This window comes from Mugil cephalus, chromosome 17 (genome assembly GCF_022458985.1).
Source record: "Mugil cephalus isolate CIBA_MC_2020 chromosome 17, CIBA_Mcephalus_1.1, whole genome shotgun sequence".
Classification (NCBI taxonomy): Eukaryota; Metazoa; Chordata; class Actinopteri; order Mugiliformes; family Mugilidae; genus Mugil; species Mugil cephalus.
Genome location: NC_061786.1, coordinates 20,247,600 through 20,271,526, shown reverse-complemented (window position 1 = coordinate 20,271,526; position 23,927 = coordinate 20,247,600). Strand labels below are relative to the sequence as shown.

Here is a 23,927-nt window from a genome sequence, read left to right as displayed (position 1 = left end):
GAAAACCATAATAAGTAGCGTAAAACCCATCATGAATTAGTTCCATTTTAACTGCCTTTAACTTGGAGACAGAGCTGGTGACAGGGTGCGATTCATCTGTCTGAAGCAGGTGGCGAGACGCGGAGGGCAAGTGAGGCAGGGACTATGTGGAGATATACCTCCACCTACATGCTTTTGCGCACGCGTAATGTATACATGTAGGCGCGCACACATGCTTGGCTTGCTGCTCATAAAAAGCAGAGCAAACAGCTGAAGACTTTCGGGGTCAGGCGGCGAAAATGACAAGTAAGCGGGATGCTGCGCTCCATCCCTGCAGCGCGGTTTTACGCGCAGCTTCCAGCTTCTCCGAAAGTTTTCCTGGGTTCATCCTGATCATATCAGTGATGCTGCTCGCCCCGGTCCGGCCAGCGTCAGCTCATCCCCAGTGCCTGGACTTCGCGCCACCCTTCAAACCTCAGTGGCACCTGGAGTTTTGCACTGAGTACGAGGAGTTTGGCTGCTGCGACCAGAAAACAGACAACAGCATCGCGGAGAGATACTGGGACATCATTGAACACTTGGAAGTAGCGGGTCTTGAGCTCTGTTCAGACAAGCTGAAGGAAGTTATGTGTCAGGTAAAGCGTTTTCTCTCTCTCTCTCTCTCTTGATATTTTGAGGATGCTGATGTGATGAATTGTGGGGATTTTGCACATATATGTTTATAGAATCTTTCGTCTAATATATATTTTCTGATTAGCCACCATTACAAAAACGTTTTAAAAGAACACGTTATGTACAACTTCAGTTTTGGATTTATTTTATTTTTCATCAAAGTTTAAGTATCATGTAACTTGAAATGTAAATTTGTTTTACATGGAGAAACACTTTGCTCTGATTTGATGCAAACTAGTCAGAGTTCAAGTCGGTTACAAGATTCAACGTCTGTCTGACAAACTATTTTTTAACAAAACCAAACATGAAGCTCCATTCCTGAGTGATTCATACTAATCATTGACAGGAGAAAATTCCTATATTTACAGTATTTATCACCCAACACTGCAGACAACGCATATTTAAGTGAATCACGTCACTTTAAGACGTGACTTCTGCAACTGTGGTGCTTTTGCAAACTAAACTATGTCCGTGTGCGAATGGAACATTTCCATTCTTCACCTTGTGACCTGAAAGGTTTCTTCCCATCTGCAGGAACTTTTCATCTGCAGAAAGAACCCCATTTGTTGTGCATCTTAACTGTAGGAACCGAGGAAATTATGCAGAGAATAGAGGCCGAGTGTGTAGAGGCAGGAAAAGAGTAGCAGAAGTGTGGCAACAAGTTCAATGAAATGTAGAAAGCTGTAGTGATGAAAGAAAGAAAAAAAAAACAACTTTGGTGCCAAATTGAACCTAGATCTCCTAGGTGAAATTGATGGTAGGAACCAAACTTTGGATAGATAGATAGAATATATGAGTCAGTAGACTTATTAAATCACTTTCATGAAAAGTCAAACTTCTCAGTGCAGTTTTCGGAGCTAGAATACTACCTTGCACTAGATTTGCAGTCTGGATGAAATAATAATACATTTTTTAAGGTGAAGCACATGTAACAATCTCAGAAATCATTCATTTTACCAGGTAAAGCTTCATGATAAGGTGTTAGAATGTGCACAGTTAATGTTGTTTGTTTGATGGATGTTCCTAGTCGTGTTTTGCTTGGGGTCCACATTACGTTTTAAAGGTTTTTTTTTTTTATATATATGTTTGAACTGTTCAGTGATATAAACTGTACTGCCTGTGAATTAAGTTATCAGATCAAACAAACTGCTGCCAGTTTGAACAGATTTAGATCAGATTATAATGCAGTTCAGAGGAACTCCACAGCGCTTATATCAGATAACAATCAAAGGTGGCTTGGGAGTTCAGTTTTTTTTAATTATTATTTTGGCACCGGCACAAAGTGATGACAGACATCCCTGACCGTATATTCAAATGAGAGTTGATATGCCAGGACAGTGGACTGTGACCGGAAGAATAGCTACCTCCGTCCGTCTGTAGTCAGCCTTTTCACGCTCTGCTTGATTAACTTGAAAATATTCGGGGTGGGAAATGTACAAGTGGGTTACCAAGGCAACCAGAAGCCGTAGTCTGACTGAACTGTCAGCTACAAAGAGACAGAGGTTTAGAAAGTCCTTCAGCTCCTAGTTCAGGGCTACTTCCCAAGCACAAGAGGAACTTTTAGTGATGTAAGTGTGTCCACACACAGGTGCAATCATGTAAACACTGGTCAATTATTAGCTGTGGTTAGTCTTAAATAACTAATGTTGGCACATTTCTCCATGTTTTGTTCAAAGTCAAGGCTTTATGCTAAGACTGTACGTTCATTCATTCGTTTTCTGTAACTATTTGTTACAGACAACCATTCACGCTCACACCTACGGCCAATTTAGAATCACTAACTAACCTAACAAGCTCAAGACACAAGGGGAACATACAAACTCCACAGAGAAAGGCCCCAGATTCAAGTCCAGAACCTACTTAACCTACCTACTGAGAGGCATCAGTGCTAACCAACACCCAGGTCTGTATGTGACTGCTAACAGTGTGTTGAGGTTAGCCTAAAAAAATGGATTAAAATATGGAAAAAGAGGCTACCAGTGAAGTCTAGTCCTTATCAAGTCTACGTGCGGTCTTGTAAGTTGTGCAGAACTAAGTGGTGATATCCAGCTTTCCTCTCGGTGGTGCCAACGCAAACAGAAACCCTTGAAGTATGTAATCCCCGTCGGTTTCCTCTGCTGTGCACACCTTAAATAATCAGACATGCTTGTCCCACCCAGGAGTGCTCTCCATACGCCGCCCACCTCTATGATGCCGAGGATCCCTACACGCCCGTCAGAGAGATACCCGGCCTTTGCCTCGGCTACTGCTCTCAGTTTCACGGCGAGTGTCGGCACGTGATCAAATACTTAACCGAGAACCAGCTGCTGCGGGACACCTCCGAGCGAGACACGCTCACGTTCTGCAGCATGGTGGACCTGTCCGACCAGGACTACTGCTACCCCAACGTTTTAAAGAGCCCAGGCCTCAACAGCAACCTGGGGCGGGTGGTGGAGGACCCCAGAGGGTGCCTCCAGCTGTGCCTGACCGAGGTGGCCAACAACCTCAGGAACCCGGTGCTGATGCTGCACAGCGGCGACGACACGCACCGCATGTTCATCGCCGAGCAGGTTGGCTTCGTGTGGGTGTACCTGCGCGACGGCAGCCGGCTGGAGCAACCTTTCCTGGACATGAGCGGGGAGGTGCTGACCACGCCCTGGCTGGGCGACGAGAGGGGTTTCCTGGGCATGGCCTTCCACCCCAAGTACAGGGACAACGGGCGCTTCTTCATCTACTACTCCATCCAGGTGAACGGCATGCTGGAGAAGGTCCGAATCAGCGAGATGAAGGTGTCCGCCTCCGACATGAACGTGGCTGATCCGTACTCAGAGAGGTACGCTCTTTTTTTCTTTTTTCACGGCTTCAAAGTTTGACTAATGATAAAGGTCTGCATAATCTGCACCTTAAAAGACATCTCGTGTGACATTATAATTCAGCTCTACTAGCACCTGAGCTTGCACAAACATGTTCCACGTTAAAAATGTCCCTTTAAGTTTTTGCCTGTGTTACACAAAAAAAAATAAAAAATTCAAAGCAAAAGATGATAGAGCAGCTCTATTGTTTTCTTACAATGAACAGGAATAGATTGGAAGATCATTGTTCTTCCCATGTCTGTAAAATGAGTGTGAGTTGTCTGACAGCACGACCTAAAGACTCCAAGAATTGGTCTGGTGCCAAATATCAACCGTAAGACGGATCAAACAACTATTTAACGCCACAGGCTTGTGCTGTCATCACTTCTTTCTATAAGACGAAATGTTTAACGGCGGGAAGCAGTGACTGACACGCGCCAAAGCTGTTAAAGACGTGAAGACTTAATCACAGCCGGCCTTGAGGGTGTACTTAAGAGTCACGGCAACCGGATGCTCATAATTGAAGACACATCACGTCGTCACCTATAGAGTGTGCGTGATCGTACTTGACTGCATCCTCTCTCCTTGCATTCAGGGTGATCTTAGAGATCGAGGAGCCGGCCGCCAACCACAACGGAGGCCAGCTGCTGTTCGGTCTGGACGGCTATTTGTACATCTTCACTGGAGACGGCGGAAAAGCTGGAGATCCGTTTGGGAAGTATGGCAACTCTCAAAACAAGTAAGGAGGCTTCTGTTTGGGTGTGTGTGCGTAAACTGTGCAGCAATATCAAAAGAGTAAAGCAGTAGTATTGATTAAGGCAAACCAATGAGAACACCATAAGTTGGATGTTATTTCTACATCTCACAATAATTGTCTGGCTGCAGTGTCGTTGCTATAGGGTGGGGGCCACATGTCTAAGTAACATCCACATGAATGAACACCAGGTCCTACAGTTTCTCAGCAGAACACTGAACTCCCTCAAGATGGTTTAAATGTTATTTCTCCTGCACATATTGCACAGTTACTGGACATTTCTTTCATACACTAACGTACCTAATGGACTGGCAAGCATGTTCTATAGGTATATTTTATTTATTTATAAATTTATTCTTGGACTTCTACCTACATATCTGTGTCTACACACATGTAGAAACCTCAGCCAGTATTTCCTGCGCTCTCAGGATGTCGTACAGATGCAGGTCCCGAGAGCCAGAATTGATCCGGACAAAATCCAACTTTTAAATTTTCTGCTTTCTGCTAAGACGATTATTAAAGAATAGCATTACGAGAAAGAAGCAAAATATTGTTGTATTCAATCAAATCTTGTATTAAGAAAGAAAAATCTGCCAATGGGTTTAGCTTTTTTAAAATAAGCACTAAGTTCTTGTCTCTGGACAAAATATAAGATATATTTCTTTGATACGAGGATATTTTGTTTCTTAAAATTCCTTTTTTGCAGTGAAATACAGTTGGATCTTGTGACTGCACTGTGTCATCATGCAATCTCTTGTTTTTCTGTAGTGTGTCCATATTTTATTTGTTTTCCTTGACAATCTGTTTCTTTTTGTGTCACCCAGGAGCGCTTTGTTGGGAAAAGCGCTTCGCATTGATGTGGATGGAAGTGACCCCAGTGGGAGGCAGTACAGGATCCCCCCAGACAATCCGTTCATCCTGGACCGGGGCGCCCGGCCCGAGGTGTTCGCGTACGGGGTCCGAAACATGTGGCGGTGCTCGGTGGACCGCGGAGACCCGGTGAGCCTCTACGGCAGGGGCCGGATATTCTGCGGGGACGTCGGTCAAAACCGCTACGAGGAGATCGACATCATCGTGAACGGAGGAAACTACGGGTGGAGGGCCAAGGAGGGCTTCGAGTGCTACGACATGAAACTGTGCCACAACTCGTCCCTGGGTGAGTATATGAGGAGAGAAATCAAGAGCTATTTTCTGACTACTTTCACCATTTTTTTTTTTGGCATAGTTAACTAGGTTTTAAATTCAGCCTGTTCCCTTCTTTTTTTTTTTTTTTCTGCCACGACAGATGACATCCTGCCTATATTTGCATACAGCCATCATGTTGGGAAGTCTGTGACAGGGGGATATGTGTACAGAGGATGTGAATCACCCAATCTGAACGGCCTGTACATTTTTGGAGACTTCATGAGTGGGTAAGTCAACTTTTTATAAGAGAAGAGAAGGCGGCGTTCTTTTCTCGGCTTGTTTAGTCAGCTGTCGTTTCCCGTTTCCCTAAAAAACCTGTGGATATCTGGTGAATTAGCGCCTCTCGCTCACTTTTTTTCAGGCGAATCATGGCCTTGGAGGAGGACAAGGCGACAGGAACCTGGAAAGAGAAGAGTGTGTGCATGGGCGAAACGAAGACGTGCTCCTTCCCCGGACTCATTAACCACCACCACAAGTTCATCATCTCGTTCGCTGAGGATGAAGCAGGTAACATTTGTCCTGCAGCTTTTTAGGTTCATGTAGTAGTGTATATCGATACCTCCGATACCAGGTTTTTATGCTCTAGAATAGATTCTCAAATCAAATCAAATGTCTCTGTTTGGTTTTTCTGTTGTTGCATTAGCTCAGCTACAAAGTAAACGAGGCCGATACCTCAATATACTTCAGAGTTTAAAATAAATGCTGCTTATTTATTTTTTTTGTTTTCAGGGGAGCTGTATTTTCTAGCCACCTCGTACCCCAGCGCCATGTCTCCTCTTGGGACCGTGTTTAAATTCGTGGACCCCTCCAGGTGCAGTATAAACCCACATTAAATCTGCAGCTTATCGGGGCGTGTGCAGCGTTGGACTGGCACACCCGCTCAGTTTGAGTCCTTCTCAGACTGGCTTTCTTCCAACTCTCATCCAAAAGAAAAAAAAAAAAAAAAAAAAAAAAAAAAAAAAAAAAAAAAAAAATTGGCACACGTTATAATAGACCCTCGGCTTTGTGTCTGTAATAAGTATGTTTCTTCCAGGAATGTAAAAAAGAATGCACAACAATTTCTGTGCGTTTAGACTATGACTAAAGTCACTCATCACGCTGATGCCAACACTTGTCCTCAGTTCAAACCTATAGAGGCTTTATCTCAAGGAAGGTTTTGGATATTTTTGGGGGGCAAATCCCAACAAGAAAACAGCCTCACGCTCTCAGGGAAGAAGAAATAAAGGCGCCCTAATAGATCAGGATGAATGACGTTATATTAAATATTTGCGAGATTTTTTAAATTTTTTATTTCAGCATCAGAAAAGCTGCAAACAGGCTGCAGGGTGCAAAGCTCAGATATTCCATAATACGCAATAACAGGGGCCCATCGGTTTAAGAAGAAATCACATTTTACATGGAGTTTTTCTGTTATTCTCTCCATCTAGTTCACTGTCATTAATCTCTCTTCCCCCTGATGTTGGGTAAATTGGTGGAGTTTAAGCCACAACAACATTATCATTTTCATTGCCACTAATAGAAGGATGTCCAGTACGTATCACTTCCATCTGGAATTCAGTGGATCTAATTGTAAAACAACATTAAAAATGGCAAATGTTTCCTTTCCATGTGTGATTTCAAATTTGGACAGTCCCAAAAAATCTCAGTGTGATCTCCAAAATCTTTATAGTTTCTCCGGCATAAACTTTGTTTTATTTTTGTCAACTTTTTCTACCAAGAATGGAGTTCTGAAATCCACACTAATGCTATGGGAGCAGGATGTCGTCTTCGTACTTGTGGAGAATTTGTGGAGATCATTAGAGCCTAAACAAAACTTTTCTCGCAGTAGTGTGAATGATTTTAAAATATCTCCCTCAAACAGTCGATCTATTGTAACTTCATTTGTCCAAACCCTGAACCCGGTTTGTAAGTTGCTTGGAAGGAATTCCAACATTTGTTGGAGTTGCTCTTGATTGTTATTTCTTGACTTTCTTTGACTCCAAACAAGAAGCTGTTCACAGCTTAGTTTCAGTTTAGTTTCTTGTATCATCATTAACCAGTGAGGAAAAGCCTCAGCAACAATAAGTTTATTTTTTATCTGAAGGACTAAAAAACTGCCTAAAACTTCCAGGGGCGACTTAAAGGAGTGAAAAAGAGATTGAGGATTTTTAAAATGAGATTAATTTATTGTTTGCAGTAGAAATAAAAGTCCCTGGCACTTAGATTAACATTGGAAGCAGTCTTAGGGATAAGATGCTCCCAAAAATCCTGAAATCCTTTAAATTTTGCATCAGAGATGCTGATTTCATAGAACTAAGGTTACATTAGTAACCCTTGTTTTTCTGTCTTACTACTAAAGGTTTGCGTCTCCACTGTGCTGGTGTCTCAGCGGTGAACACCAATAGCGCACGGAAAAACCTTTGTGTACATACGTCTGTTTGAACCCGCTGTCATTTATGCAATCAGTCTTAGTAAATCACCCGCAAACCGCAGCTCCAGCCCACACGCACAATTTCAGCAATTTGGGATCTTTTCTGCAACCTGGTACTGATTTGTCTTATATTCACATTGCTCCCTCACCTGAAATAGAGCTACTGATACTTCTGCTCTTGCTCGTAACAGTAACTTCATGACTCAACGCTCTGTACAGCCACTAAATGTTTCTATTGCTATTGATGCTAAATATATATGTAAAAAAAAGAAAAATGATATAGAGATTTAAACTCTGGCAAACAATCATAGTTGGTTGATTTAAAATATACCAGAAATAAAACTCCTGAGTCAGCATTGATGTTTCTTTCTGCACTGCATCGTTTACGGATAAAACTCAACCAGCGCAAAAAACCTGCACACTCCTTTAAAAGGAAATTCATTATTGACGGCTATAATTTATGCTTCTTTTTTAGTTTTGGGGTTTTTTTTTTTTGGAGGGTGGGCGGGGGGGAGGGTATAAACATGATTTCGAAGAAAATGTTGACCTAAAATAAACAAAGAATCCTTCATAACAGAACCACAGATGAATGTTTCCTGCCAGATGTCACATCAGTCGACCTAAGAGCTCAAGATGTGGGTTGTAAAAGCGAGAAATCTCGTTCGCTAACTAACTAAAAGGCAAGTTCGCGCTTATAATAAATCCATCTGGCTGTGGATGAATCAAAAGTACAGAGAAGGTTTAAAGGAAAAAGTAGGAACTGAGAGAGAGTGCTGGAAAGCTAAAGCTTCTAGTAGAACTTGTAGGTGCTGAGTAGTTGGATGACTCCAGGTGATGCTGCAGGTGTTCTGAAATCTGAATCTGAATGAAAATAAAGCCTTGACAATTACACTTTTCAACTTTTTGCAGGCGAGCTCCTCCAGGCAAATGTAAGCAGAAGCCGCTCCCCGTGAAAGTGAGAGGGAAGAAGTTTCCATTTGTGCCCAGAGAACGTAAGAGAACCTCAACCATAACCTTCACCTTTCTGCATCTCAATCGTTTCTTCTCATTAGATGTTGTGAACATTCCAGACATTTGATAGCGCTGAGCTCGGAGCCGCTGAAACTGCACTGTAAACTGAAATACACATGACACAAGCTATTTTAGATTATGGTTCACTCAAGGCAAACTAAGGGTACAAAACATATACGCAACATATTTTCAAGTCAGTTAAATTGATGTTAGAGGTTAGTCTGAGTCTAAACATTTAAGAAAAAAATCTTTGGCGAGCTAGCCTACATTCACAGCTGCTTGTCCTGAGCACACCCCGACTTTTTCTCTACATGTCACGTCCGTACTGGATGCTGCCAGATTGTATAATCACACTGGGTCACTATAAACTATAAAAAAACATTGCCCAGTTTTACATCAAACATATTTAAAATAGAAACAGTTCTAGTTTTAAGTTTTTGAGGCATTCAAAGACGTCCTCCCTGAGCCGCAGAGTTGAACAACTACAGTGGTGAAAATGGGTCCTTAACCAACATCTCTGCATCATTTCAGTGACCGTGCTGGACACGAATGAAAAACCTACGAGACCACCACCGAGAAAATTCAAACTCACCACCAGGCCGCCGGTGACGAGCAGCCGGGCCAAAGCGACGACGCCGGCGTCCAGCGGGACCACGGTGAAGCTGGAGTCATCCTACAAGGAGGCGAGGAAGAAGCTGAAGAAACTGAAACAACAGAAGAAAAAGACGAAAATGCAGAAGAAGCCGAAGGCTGACGCACAAATGAAGAAGAAGAACGCTTTGACGAAGAAGCAGCAGTCGAAGAAGACGCCAGTCAGCGTCAGAAATCAAGTAAAACCTACGACGAATCAAACAGAGAGTCTGAACTCTCTAAAAAGCCTGAAGGACAACAAAATCCACGCAGAGAGGAGGAGGAAAGCAGCACAAAAGATAAACGCACTAAAGATGAAAGAATCTGTGAAGGAATATGTTTCCTTTGTGAACAAAACCAAGACCACCTTGAATGTAAAAAGCAACACAACAATGAGAAGCCAGTTAAAGTTAGAAAAGAAGGAAGCAAGAACCGTCACAGTCATTTAAAATAGTCTGTTTTATTATAACTGAGTCATTATATTTGTATATTTTTGTTTGACTGTCATGCATTCACAGTTTGAAAATTTAAAATGTGCTTATTTGCTATTTTGGAGCATTAGATAAATAAGATTATATGAAGCAAGTAGCCATCTAGCTTAGCTTAGCTTATTTTAGCACATTAATATATCAGTATCTTAAAACAACACTAGAGTCTACTCGTGCAGTGACAGTTTCACAACACAGTTTCAGTTGCAACCATATTTCCACCAGTGACGTCTAACTCTCACTCTGGTTTTTATGCTAAGCTAAGCTAACCATGTCCAAGTTGTAGCTTCAAGTTTGCTCTCCAGACTTAAAAAAAGTGATATCAATCCTCTCATCTGCATTTACAGCAAAGAAAGCAAATATGTTTGCTACGACTTGGAGACAGTTAGCTTAACTTAACTTAGCTTAGCACATAGTTTAATCTGTAGTATTGTATTAGCTGCTAACATATTTTCACCAGTGACAAGAGTGAATCTCAGTCTCCCTCTGGTTTTTATGCTAAGCTAAGCTAACCATGTCCAAGTTGTAGCTTTAAATTTGCCAAGTAGACTTGAAAGTGTTATCAATCCTCTCACCTGCATTTACAGCAAATAAAACAAATATGTCCAGCAAATTTAAAGCTACAATTTGATCATGGTTATCTTAGCTTAGCTTAGCACTTTAATATCTTAGTTTAATCTGTGCAACAACTGGAAATGACAAAAAAATGTGAGTCTGCACTCGTCCAAACTCCTGCGAAACCGCAGCAACATTTCAGCTCTTTAGCTGCTACCATATTTTCACCAGTGACAAGAATGAATCTCAGTCTCCCTCTGGTTTTTATGCTAAGCTAAGTTAACCATGTCCAAGTTGTAGCTTCAAATTTGTTGTCAAGACTTCAAAGTGAATCTTTTCATCTGCCTTTACAGCCAAAAAGCAAATACGTGCATATTTCAAAATGTCCAACTATTCCTTAGCTTAGCATGTGCTTAGCTTAGCACATTAATATTTTATGCAGTTTGCTTAACCTGCACAGACACTGAAAAGGAAAAGAAAACAACCACAGCGATGTTTCAGTTTCTTTGCTAGAAAACACATTTTAGTTTTGCAAAGAACGGGATTGGTTCTCCTTCTGGTTTTTTATGCTAAGCTACGCTAACAATCTCCACGTCGTAGCTTTAATTTGCTGCACAGACTTGAAAGTGATATCTTCTCATCTGCCTTTTCAGCAAAAAAAAAAAACAGTTCTCGTAGAACGAGCACGCAGTTATGCATGTAATGACACTGTTTCCTCTACATTTTATTTTGGACTGTTGTAAACTCATTGGTCCGGCTTAATCACTGCCTTGTCTGTTTATAGAACATATCAAATAACTCAAAATAAGCAGCAGAAACACACAAAAAAAAACTTCCACTTATACCCAGTGTTGCTAAATTCCTCTAATTTTACAGCACATGCAAGTGTTAAAAATAAACATTAGAATGTTTCTGTGTGTCTCTGAAGCTCTCTGTAATTAAACTGCGCACCACTGATCATAACTGAAACCACAGAGACCGCGGCCTGAAACATAACGACTGCTGTAAACGTTAAGACATCCTCACTTCCACGTGCAGTTGTGCACACTGAGGTTACATAAATCTCACCACATGCTGTGTATTTTATAATTCCTGGAACAAGGCTGATGTTACATGTTTTTGATGCTGGTGAAGGAAGTGTCAACTGAGGCTGCAGTAAACTACCACCATGACTGCAGAGCCTGGTCAAAAAAGATGCACAATTCAGACACACAACACCTGGAGCTGGTTATTGTTGATCTCTTTAAATACAACCTTCCATTATCCAAACAGGAACACGTCCAATGTACACACGAATATGCATATAGGAAAAAAATGGCTGCTACATTTAGTACATGTAATGGCAGGCCATACTTTCATGATCATCATGATATAATTAAAGCAGTTAAGATGCTGTACAATAGAACATGTCAGGGCATAAACATGTCTAGTCAGGGTAAAAATCCTATAACATGACATAAATCTCAAAGAGAAAACCAGTGGCATGCAATTAAATAATCAACCAGTACTTCTGAATATACCATAAATCACGTTATGTGACATGAACACATCAGATATTAAATATATATGATATTAAAACATCTTATCATGTCATGACAGACTCCACCTGCATTGAACTGAATACCAAACTGGTAGCGTATATTATCATATAACTTATCTTTTATATCTGTTTCTATGTTATAGAGCTGCCAGACACTGAAATATCGCACGCGATAAATAAAGCATCCATCTATCATCTGTCATGCCATGACATGAAATGTATATAACTTGCCATGCATAATATAAAATGAATGACATGACGCGGACCCCCTAGTGGCCAGTGGTGTAATTTCAAGGGATCCATCTTTAAAAAAGATCATGTGGCATTTATAGAAATAGGATTATTATAAGTGTAATTTACCATATTTTATTAAGATATCTTGCATTGTCCAAAGTTAATTGCTTAATAATGCTCTTATTGTGAAACGTCTGCAGGGAGGAGTTGTAGGAAATTCGTTAACTTGCATGTTCAGGTCAGCGCTTGAAATTAAGCTTAGCTACTTTTTGATCTACCCGGAGGATGAGATGACATTAATATAGTAAAATGACACGGCATACATGTATAGTACCACAGAATACCATAGTGTACCATTCTTTAGCACCAAAGACATTTCCATTTTATGATTGTTAGGTGAATGTCATCACGACTAATACTGGTGTGACATAACCCAATGTGACTTAAATATATTGTGTGTATCATGTGACATACCATGACCATAATATAATCTCTACAAAGTTACATACATGTCCCAGAGAAACACTCTAAACTTATTTTATTTAAATTGAAGTTTTTAAGGGCACCACAGGTACTCATTAGCCTCCACATCAAGCACATGAAACAAGCACGTCTGCAAACATATATCCAGGACAAAAAACAAATGAAATTACACTTATTTGGAAAAGAAGCACTAGGAGTGCATTTGAAGTGATGGCGGGTCTAAATTTGCAGGCGCGTCTACTACATGTTCCCTGTATGCCGAAGTATATGTTGAAGTTCTTTAAACACAAATTACAGACCAGTGTAACGCGCTACACACATGCAGCTTTTTGCACTTTTTGCTTTAAAACACACACACACACACACACACTCACACACACACACACACACACACACACACTAATGTTTCCTTTAAAGCACCCATTGAAGGCGTTTTGGAAGTGGCTCTTTTCCTGTTGTGCAACGACTCCTTTCAGCACCGTTTGTCATTAGCTGTGGCTGCGTTGCCTTTGAAGTGTGGAAAAAATGATGAACACTTCTCAACAACCAAAGCGCTTCAGTTCACACACAACAGCAGGATGGTTTTCATCAAGAGGATGTTGGCAATTTCAAAGTTCTCAACATTTTCCTTGAATTCCTTTGCAATAAAGTTGGCACAGGAACAAACTGCCCGGTAGAGAAATAAGTGAGTGAATCTGAAGGATAATATCTGTTTTCTTCTTTCTCTTTGTTTTCAGTGGTTTCTCTTCATTTGATAACATGGGACGGAGATAATAATCCAACCAAACGTTTAAAAAAACATAGTCTGAATTTGTGTCACCAGGAGACTTCATCACTTACTCTGGTGATCACTTATTTCTGGATGTCTCCAGCTGGAACAACAGGTCAAAGTTGTTACTAATCCTCTGGAAGCGGATTGAAGTGTAACACCATTTATAGCCACTAGGTGACACTCCACCTGCCCCCCGAAACAGAGCCATATATTAGAGAATCTGGCCAAGTCAAATCATGGGCGCCATATTTGCTGCAATGGAGGTTAGATTCTACAGTGTAACCCTATGGGATGGATGTGTTATGCTAACATAAATGTCTAATTTTCATCATTAACGGGCCTATAAATGTTATTGCCAACCTCCGTCAATATGTAAAAGGCCCTCACTTAAATATCCCAGCGTCTACTTACTTTAAATATCTTAAATGTGCCTGAAAATGCTTTGTAGCTCCATTCACCTCATCAGTCATGGAGCCGTGTTTACTTTCTCCTCAGTCTCATCCATCACCGTTAAAAGGTTGAAATTACTCAGAAAAAATGATAAATACTCAGAAATAGTGAAAATAAATTAGTCTTGCTGTTATTTACTGTTATCATTAGTATTATCATGATAACATTAGCACACTAGCCATAATAACTTAGTAGTAACCGTGGTAAAATTATGTGTAAATTAAATTTGTCTATCTACATTGACATAAATTACATGCACACATGGGTTTCACAGTGATTGTAGCTGCTATGTTTCTAAGTCTTTAGTCTAGATAACTAGCTAGCATAAGGCTAGCAAAAGGCTTGGTTAACTTCATTCATTTGTAAAGCAGTGTTAAGCGTTTTTGAGATCAAGGTTCACATTAATGATGGTGTGATTTTATTTTTCCTTTATAAAAAGAGACACATTGACATTTACCTCATCACATAACAGGGAGAAATCGGTTGACATCCAGTTCTTCCTTTTAATCTTCTGCTCCATAACTTTCTCTGTTTTTTGAAACGGTGGAGTTTCCTCCGTGTTTTCCTGATCCTGTGCTGGAGCCGTAGGCTGAGAACTGTGGTATATTTTAACTTTTAATCCAACTTTATTCTCTGTTATTGCCACTTCTCTATGGGTGAATATTGGTTAGATGTATCAAACACGGCGCCGACGTAACACGTGACCAGCTCAGAACCAATCAGCATAGAGGGACAGATCAGACGCTCCATTTCCTGGTTGGACAGACTCTCTCTAATATACAGCTCTGCTTCCAAAAAAGCTCTGGCTTCCATTCAAAACTGACCAACTTCTAGATCAATAAAACATTTTTTATTTAATTCACTTCATCTCAGTCAGAATATCCACTTTCCCTCCCTCACTTTAACACTTTAACCGTATTGTCAATTCAGGAACCAAAAAAATCCAAGATGGCGGCACCCAGGTGATAAATTAGAGCTTCAAACCAGATGCATTAAGTTTCTTCAAGGAAAGACTGTCAACCCGAAAACACGACCACAGCTATCTACCCGTCTACTCACTTTGTTTATTGTTCGTTCTGACCATCTTCAACAAAACATCTACAGACACAAATCCACAGTGTATTGGTTTAACCAACAGGCTCCTGTTAGGGTTAAGTAAAGCCATGTTGCTCCCTAGTGGACAACGGATGCAACTAAAACTGGAGCAAAACATTTAGAGCAGTATGAACGAAGGTGATAAAACATTTTGGGATTAAACTGAACGAAACTTCAGTCGCTGCTTTAAAAATACTTTACAGGTCACACAGGAAGTTAAAGTCTTGAAAATTTGACAAAAATGGAAGCTGGAACATATTTAACCTGAGAAACAATTAAAAGAAGACGGGATTTACTATCATTATTATTATTTTTAAATATTTGTTTTTAAATCAGCATTAAACACTTTGATTCTGAACACAGCCACACACCAAATAATAAAATGGTGTTCACTCTTAAGCACTTATATTAGTCATAATTTAAGTTTTGTTTTTATTTTTACATCACTGATCTGATTCAACAGCAGACTTTTTATAACCACTTTAATCATAACAGAAGCAGCATTTATTTATTTATTTGATGGTTTTTCTAAAACATTTTTAGAAAAAAACTAATTAACTTCCATTTTGTCAGCCTGGAATTCAATCTAATAATGTTTTAATAATTATATTATTCTTCTTCCTATTATTAGTAGTGTCCTGAAGCATGTTGACATTTATGAACCACTTTTTTTATTTATTTATTTATTTTTTTTATTTTCATTTCAGTGGTGACCAAAGCTCCAGCAGTTCTTCTCTTACTTGTTTATTCCAGGGAACATTACAAAGCAAACACTTCGGGCAATTTTCATTTCACCCATGAATAACAGCATGAGCCTTTGAGATTTAATAAACAGTGGGTTTAATAAACAGTGGGCACAATGTGCCGCTGTTGTGTTGAAATGTGTCTAATTCAAATCTCATTAGTGTTGCTCGATAGCTCATCAGACGTAGACGCAGCCCCGTGGAATGACAATTAATACAAAAAAAAAACTACACCACGAACTCTTATGAAAGGATATTTGTGTCTCTGTGACTCACAGCCCCCTTTTCTCATTGTGTCTTCACAACTTTAATAACCTCTTCCTTTACAATTACTATAAACCAGGTGTAATTAGATGCACCTCTTCTCGTCTTCTGAATGATTCTGAGGTCACGTTTCCCCTCTCTCTGGCTTCCCGTCTCTCAGCGGCTGATCTTGTAAACCTCGTCTCCGACCTTAAGCGTCCCCGTCTTCTTCACCGTGTGCAGCTGTCCGAACAGCGGGGCCTTTTTGTAGATGTGCTTCTCGGACGGGTCGCACAGACGATAGCTGTGGAAGGAGAGTCGTCCAAGATATTCAGGTGTGACGTTTAGACAGGAACGAAAGTGACTCTGTTAGGCTGCGTACAACATTCATTTAAATATATTTATACTTAAAATAGATTCTGACAAAGCACCCAAAGCAGCCCAGCTCTTAATTATACAAAACTTTCTATTCATTATATAATTTAAAAACAGGCAAGTGCAAGTGCATTCAAAGCAGCTTCAACATTCATTACAGTGTATATTACATTAAAATAGATTCAGACTGACTGTATCAGTAATTCAAAGCTTAGTGAAGCTATGAATTATGGGCATATTTTAACACCAAACCTCCAAATTTTCAACCGGTTACTGCACCCGACTGTCACGCAAAGCAGCCAAGCTCTTAATTACGTTTAAAAAAGTTTAAACCTTAATATAACTTAACCAATGTATAGTTGTCGTGAATGCAGAAATTAGCTGTGCCGACCAAAATCACTGTAAACTGTGTAGTTCAGTTTAACATGGAGGCCTATGGGGATTGACTCACTTTTGGAACAAGCCTCTAGTGGACATTTGGGGAACTGCAGATTTTGGCACTTTGGCGTAAGCTTCATTTTTTATTTTTTTAGCCCCACTTCATTCAAACCCGTTTCAACAGTCATTACAGTGCACTATAACTTAAATAGCTCTTTATTATGCATAACTCTAAGGATGAATATAACTCAAACATGCGGGTTATATTAAAATTATTCATCGTACAGTTGTCATCAATGCAGAAATTAGCTGTAGCAACCAAAATCACTATAGTTTAAGGATGTAAATGTGTATTTCTGCTGTAAAGTTCTACATTTTAACATGGAGGTCTACTGACTCACTTTTGGAACAAGCCTCTAGTGGACATTTGGGGAACTGCAGTTTTCGACACCGCTTATTTTTTAGTTCAGCCGTCACGACTGCTTCATTCAGAGCAAATTCCCTTCTTATAGCATATGTACGTGAACATTAACAGAAGAAAAAGACCATTTTTGTGAAAATACACATGAAAAGTGTGGGGTTTAATGACCTATGCTGCAGACAGTCACCAGGGGGCGATCATGTTTATGCATGGCATCTATGGTGGGACTGTGTGGGGTGCAAAAAAATCTGGTTCTGATGCAGGAATTTTAATACTTTTGTAATTATGCGTCCAGCAAGGTAATATTGCTCTTATAAATTATTTATTTTGTCAAACATTGTGCATATAAAGTGGCAATTTTACCTTTTCAGTGTTTCCAGAGGCTCTTTTCTGCTGATTACACCCGTGTTTGGGTCGACCGTGGTGAGAATACACCTGCCCACAATAAAATAATGACATTAGTTCACATCCAGGCCTTAAATAATGATCTGTAATCAAAGCGGAGGCAGTAATAATTCTGCTACGACTTCACTGCTACTGGTAAATTATTCCATCCCTCGTTAAAATCTGTGTGAAACTGCGTTACCTTCCACATGACATTACACGCTGCAGTCGCACGTTGCCAATCTGGATCTGTTCCCATGTATCCTGAAAAAGCAGAGCAGTTGGGTTTTTTGGAGTGGGAGATAAATTTAGTCCATGCTGTTCACACTGCAAAGGGCGAGGGATTAGTCACAAGTTAAAAAGCACCAAATGATCTTTTTTTTTTTTCGAAGCAGGATGGAAAAATAAAACTACAATCCCTCGGAACGTCGAGCAGAGACGCATGAGATAGATCATTTTTAAGACATTTCGTGTTTTTTTTTTTTTTTTGCAGATGTGGTGGTCGGGGTCTAACTCACCTCATCGAATGGTTTACAGTCGCTTATCACGATGCTCGGGCGGAAACGCTCCACGGTCACTCCGTTATCCAGCTTACTGCTCAGATCCTTAACGGAGGCCTCTGACAGCAGCATCACAGGCGCCACATCTGGATATGCCACTTGCTGAGCAGAGCAAAACACCACTTCATTAGGGAGATGTTTAACAGAATGTCCCTTATCGTCATTGGAGAATACACAGTTGAACAGTGCAACGGGATTATGTTTGCAAAGGTGCTCAGTATAAACAGTAAAAAAAAATAAATAAAAAAAATAAATAAATATATATATCTAAATCTCAATCAAAATAGATTAATATGTTTTTAACTTCACACTTTAACTCTTGTTTATTTTTTTGTATGCATTGTGTATGTGTGTTCATTTGTGCATGTATAAACACTACCGGCCAAATGTTTGGAAGCAAGATCAAATCTGCACATGATCATAGTTTCATTGGTTTACTTTGCATCAAAATAAAAATGATTATTATATGAAGAGTCACTTATCAGAGGACATTTTTACTGTAATTATCAGGTATTTTTAGTTGTTCTTTCTTCATAGTTTCCTCCTCTGGCTTTAACAACATCATGACACATACGAGGCATTCGTACCATAAGGAATATTTGTACGCAGACTCTCAAAAACCAAAGAGTTAAAGTGAATAATGCAAACTGTGATTTGTTGTTTCTAAATTTTGCACTTTAGTTGTGACTCTTGCAAATCTCCTCGACCCTAAAACTAAGCCCTTCTTCTTTTCTTTTGCTGTCATTTATTCACCAGTGTTCTGGTGATATTAATGTGCAACTAAAGGTAAACTGAGGATCATATCAATAAAAGTGACCATGCAGTAAATACATCCCAGAATACATAGAACTCATGCTGGTTCTTAAGAAACAACTGTGAACAGAAGCTTAAAGTTGCTTCCAAACGTTTGGCCTGTACATGTATTTGCTTTTCTTGTTTAAATATAATATCAATATAACTATGAGTGCGCAATAGAAAGTATGGCTTTAGAATGTACAGTTATATGTACACTATTGTGTAATCGATGTGGGACAATAAAAGTCAAGCGTAAGTAAAAGAGTAACCACCTCGCTCTTAGGGAACAAAGGTTCTGGCGAGTTCCTCGGCGTCATGTGAGGTTCAAAGTGCACCAAGCGAACGGTTTTCTCCGAACCGAGATAACAGGTGAGCCACTGAGACACTTTGTCCCCACAGTCCCGTCCCTGGATGTCAGCGCTGAAGACTCTGCAGCAGAAAAAACACAAGTCTGACAACAGCCTCTGAAGAGAATAACGCAGGAAAGAGCGTCTGTAGGCACCAGGCGTCATTAAACAGTGAGCACACATCAAGGCTGAAAAATCATTTGATGATATTTGAAGCAAAAGTTGTGTTTTGTTAGAATCACAAGTCACAGAAACTCTGGTAGGCCCGATCCCAGTTCTCCCCCTTAGCCCTTCCCTTTAGCCCCACCCTTTAGCCCTTCCCCTTTAGCCCTTCCCCTTCGTCTACCCCTTCCCCTCAGCCTTCTGTTTCGAGTGACAAGGGTGAGGGGTGAAAACATTCCCCTAGGAAACAGATTTTGGTTACGTCATCACGCATCCAAACTTCCATGATGCCGCTGCCAGCTGTTGCGGCGTTTGTTTTGGCCCTTCATATGTATTTACGACTTTCTGCGGCAAGTGGAAGACGAGACGAAAAGACAACGGTATCTGAGGAACCTGCAATGGAAACAATCCCGTTCATGCACAGCTGTAAGTCACCGGCGTTTGGAGTAAAAACAAACGTGTGTGAATGTGAACTGTGGCTGAAAACATGTCATTTTCCCATGCGCTACATATGTGTGTGGAAAAAAAAACATGTAATTGTAATGTAACGGCAAATAGAAGCGACGTCTAATGCACATTATTAACGTTAACTCACGTTAGGTGACTACATAACTACCGAAATTAATGGAATAAACGGAACAAGACAAAACAAAAGCTGGTTGAATACGATGTGTGATGGGAAATCCGTTGTACCCCTTCGTTTCAAGTGAGCTCCCAGATAATCCTGATTTCTAGGGCTATGTAACCCTTCCCCTTAGCCCTAGCTCTCGACCAGAAGTAGAATTGGGACACCAGTACCCGTCACATTCCCCTCAACGCACAAAATTAAGGGGAAGGGCTAAGGATTGGGATTGGGCCTTAGTGTTTATGGTAGTAATAGCTCTCAAACATGTGTTTTTATTTCCAAGTTACTTTCGAGTGAAAGGAATATTCCTCAACAATTCAAGACCTATAGTAAATTCCCAGCTCCAGATTTTCATCCGACAGCAGTTTTAACTGGCTGTGGACAATATTCATTTCATTCATTCTTTTGTAAATTAATTATGGAATAGCTTCTCTAATTTGGCAAAAAAAGAAAAAAAAACTCCTCTTAGAAATGTTTGTCCATATATTTAAGTTTTATTTGCTTGATATGTTTCATTTCTTCTGTCAGTTTTACGTAGTTTTGTGTTTTTTATAAAAGTGTAAGGCAGAGACTTTAAATATGTCCTTTGCTTTTTCTAAGTTAACAAACTGTGCAAAATAAAGGGAATAAAATGGACTTTTTCCAACATGGAAGATTTAATTAATGGTTTTTAAATGTTTTCTGAACTTTTTTTTTTTTTTTGGTTAAATCCTCATTAAGAGGTTAACAGATGCAGTCTTAGCAGCCGTCCACCGTCTCTTTTACTTTTTAATATGTGTAAAGATTGATAGTGAGCCTCAGGAGGTGACGAAAGTATTTTTAAAATAGATTCAGTGGCACAATCAAATCAGCTCCCCTCATTCGCCCAGAGAAGACGGTGGAAATTAAAAGCGTGACGTGAAAACCTGCAGCCGATGATGGGGTTGTTGGGCTGTTCGATGGGGAACCTCAGCTCCTCCATGTTGGGTCCGTTCAGACTGGCCTGACCTCGCTCACAGTTCAGAGACACCAGCACCAGCCGAGGCTCCTGCCGGGCCGTCACCATGTGACCATCCTCCGTCACCACCAGCCAGTGTCTGCAAACAAAACACACGCAACGTTGGAGTTCCCCGGCTGCACCATTTGGCATCCCTGGTTTAAATGTGAGGCTATCTGAGGATTTATTTACATATGAAATAAAACGCTTTAAACTGTCCTTACACATTTGTGTTGTCAGTGTTTGGACAGAGAACTGAAATGATAAAGTCCACAACACTTCAGAAATGAGGAAAGATCATGTTTTAAACCTAAAGGCTAATACACGGGGCTCCATTAGTGCAATAAAGAGGCAAAATCACAGTCAGCTGAGCAGGCAGTGTGTAATTTAAAGCAAATCTACTGTTGTACTGTTACTACAAACTACTTATGTTGAACAAAAACAATGCTAAATCAGATTTATTAACATATACGGTCAAGTTACATGTGTATTACATCAAAATTTTAAGAGGTATGCTGAAAAATAAGTAACAAGATAAGTGATCACTGACATTTGGACAAACTGGCCCTAAAATAATCACTGACAAACACATAAGATTTTGTTCCATATCAATATGATATAGTCCTTTTCATATCTTGTATGATGTGATTCAAAGTACAAGCTATGTTTATATTCACAGGTGGAAAATAAATATTCTTTCCAGCTGTAGTTTAATTTCCAAACTCAATTTCCTATATTGTGCTGTAATTTTTTTTACCCTCTTCCTGGGCCTGCTGCCAGAGGCCTGATACTGCCACCACCATGCTTCACAGTGGGAATGGGGCATTTAAGGTCATGTTCAGTAACATGGAGTCAAGTCTAATGGCCTAAAAGCCTAATGTGAGCAGTATAAGTATAATGTTTTCTGCACACATATGAATATCTGAATATAAACTTAAATTAAAAAACAAAAATGCACTTAGGTTTCAGTTTTCAAATTGTAATATCGTATAGCACCACAAGTGGAAGTTAAAATAAAAAGTTTGTATATTGTGTAACTAAATAAATAAATGTCCTTCTATCTTGCACCATATTAAACACGCCAGGCTAAATTAGTGGATTATTATTGATGATACAGCAGCTAATTAAGGAGCAATCCTGACTCTTTAACAAACTGACAGCTAATTAACCAGAACATGTGCCGGTGTGAGTTTATCATATGTTTTGTAAGCAAAGTTAAGTTTACCAGAGCACTAAAACAAATGGAGCAACTTAATTAAGCAGCAAAAACAGCAAATAAAACGATTACTTGGTCACTTTCCACAGCTGTGCAGTGCAGAGTTTGAATAAGGCGTGTTTTGTGTGACCATTTGCGCAGCGTTCCTCCGCTAATGTGGGAATGTGATCAGCTGCTCCCTGGTCCAACTTTAAAATTCTGCGCGACACTCACCGATCCTGCAGCTCTCCAAACTTCAGCCCCATTTTCTGGCATTCTGCTTCAGCCACGGGCACCGCTTTGCCAGATTTGAGAGGGTGAATGAGGAGCTGCGACACTACACCCACGCGAACAGCTTTTTCTGGCCTCCACAGGTATTTATATCCGGCGTAGAGCCCCAGAGCTGCAACGGCGGTTCCGCCGATCAGCAGAACCACTTTTTTGTTCTGCACCAACACGTCGACGGCCCGGTCCATCTTAGACTGACATAGACTTTCACTTGGACATTGAACTTTTTTTTTTTTTTTATATATATTAAAGAGGCAGCGGCCTCAGCGTGTGGCGTTCACTGACGCTCGGTACACATCAAGAAGGAGTTTCATGAACGTCAAACAAATGTTTACTTATGTTGTAAAGTCGGATATTTTAACACGCAGGTCTCAGGGGATTGGTCAAAGACTCGGCGTAATAATGAACATTCCGTGATTTCATCATATTATTTATTTATCTATGTGTTCCTTCCATGAAAGTGGACAACATAATTTGTACACAACATTTACAAATCAACACCTCCATGATTGGAAAGGAACAGCAAGAAGAAAGTGCTTCTTATATTTGTTTGTCCCCTACTTGAACTATTAAAAAAGAATCTAAATCTTTGGTTGATGAGACATTATATACATATATATATATATATATATATATATATATATATATATATATATATAATATATATATATATATATATATTTTGTTTATATTATAAATACACGTTAACATGAATCCAACATTATTTAGTAAAGTGATACGGGACAGCTTAATACGGAATGCAGAATGATAATAATAATAATAAATATATATTTATAAAAAGCACTAGGTTGACATGACAACTGGTGTCGCCATTATGTCACATCCTGTTTCTATAACATCAAATAAATATAATAAATAATAATAAATAAATAAAATGAAACTTAGCAAAAAAAAAATACATTTGAACATTGATCAACATTATATTAACAGTTAATCTGAAATTACATCCTTGAAAAATAAATATTTGCCGTGTATTTTAGTTTGGCACTAGTCCCGCCCACTAACACGGAAGGGGTGGGGCTTGTGACCTACACTGCAGTCAGTCACCAGGGGGAGCTCTACTTGCCTGGACTCCCTCACAGCTCCTCTAAAGTGGAGGAGGCTGCAGTGTAGGTCGCCAATAAAATACTTATTGCTATGAAGAGGGTTCTGGTGCAGAAATGATCTCAGTCATTTTCTCAGTTTTTACGAGATGCATGCACATTTAAACTAATAGAAATGTCTGCCCATCTGAATTTGTGGTGTCGTTTTTAAAAATAAGAGATATCCATCCCAGCGTCATCCGATAATGTTCCAAGTTGCTTCCTGTCATATCAGGAATGTTT

General features: G+C 39.8%; 2 protein-coding genes across 2 annotated transcripts; one reads left to right on the top strand and one right to left on the bottom strand.

Annotated features, from left to right (window-relative positions):
* Window positions 1-196: 196 nt before the first annotated feature.
* Window positions 197-11,337, top strand: hhipl2 (HHIP-like 2). Its single transcript, XM_047610434.1, has 9 exons — window positions 197-614; window positions 2,811-3,463; window positions 4,078-4,221; window positions 5,061-5,392; window positions 5,522-5,648; window positions 5,783-5,928; window positions 6,151-6,232; window positions 8,741-8,823; window positions 9,374-11,337. The coding sequence occupies exons 1-9, from the start codon at window positions 279-281 to the stop codon at window positions 9,919-9,921; spliced, it is 2,451 nt and encodes an 816-aa protein (XP_047466390.1). The 5' UTR covers window positions 197-278; the 3' UTR covers window positions 9,922-11,337.
* Window positions 11,338-15,766: 4,429 nt separating this feature from the next.
* Window positions 15,767-22,829, bottom strand: marc1 (mitochondrial amidoxime reducing component 1). The gene is made up of 7 exons (XM_047611934.1): window positions 22,528-22,829; window positions 21,028-21,198; window positions 19,261-19,417; window positions 18,152-18,295; window positions 17,836-17,897; window positions 17,613-17,684; window positions 15,767-16,379 (listed from the first exon to the last, which is right to left on the bottom strand). The coding sequence occupies exons 1-7, from the start codon at window positions 22,767-22,769 to the stop codon at window positions 16,253-16,255; spliced, it is 975 nt and encodes a 324-aa protein (XP_047467890.1). The 5' UTR covers window positions 22,770-22,829; the 3' UTR covers window positions 15,767-16,252.
* Between the last annotated feature and the right edge of the window lie 1,098 nt (window positions 22,830-23,927).

What these genes read in the sequence shown, in the direction of transcription:
- marc1 (XM_047611934.1), bottom strand. Translation starts at nt 22,769, where the DNA reads ATGGACCGGGCCGTCGACGTGTTGGTGCAGAACAAAAAAGTGGTTCTG. An exon ending in AACCCCATCATCGGCTGCAG is followed by an intron (nt 19,418 to 21,027) that starts GTTTTCACGTCA and finishes TTTCTGCTGCAG; the next exon opens with AGTCTTCAGCGCTGACATCC. An exon ending in CCTCTGGAAACACTGAAAAG is followed by an intron (nt 16,380 to 17,612) that starts GTAAAATTGCCA and finishes CTCCTTCCACAG; the next exon opens with CTATCGTCTGTGCGACCCGT.
- hhipl2 (XM_047610434.1), top strand. Translation starts at nt 279, where the DNA reads ATGACAAGTAAGCGGGATGCTGCGCTCCATCCCTGCAGCGCGGTTTTA. An exon ending in TGAAGGAAGTTATGTGTCAG is followed by an intron (nt 615 to 2,810) that starts GTAAAGCGTTTT and finishes TGTCCCACCCAG; the next exon opens with GAGTGCTCTCCATACGCCGC. An exon ending in TCCATTTGTGCCCAGAGAAC is followed by an intron (nt 8,824 to 9,373) that starts GTAAGAGAACCT and finishes GCATCATTTCAG; the next exon opens with TGACCGTGCTGGACACGAAT.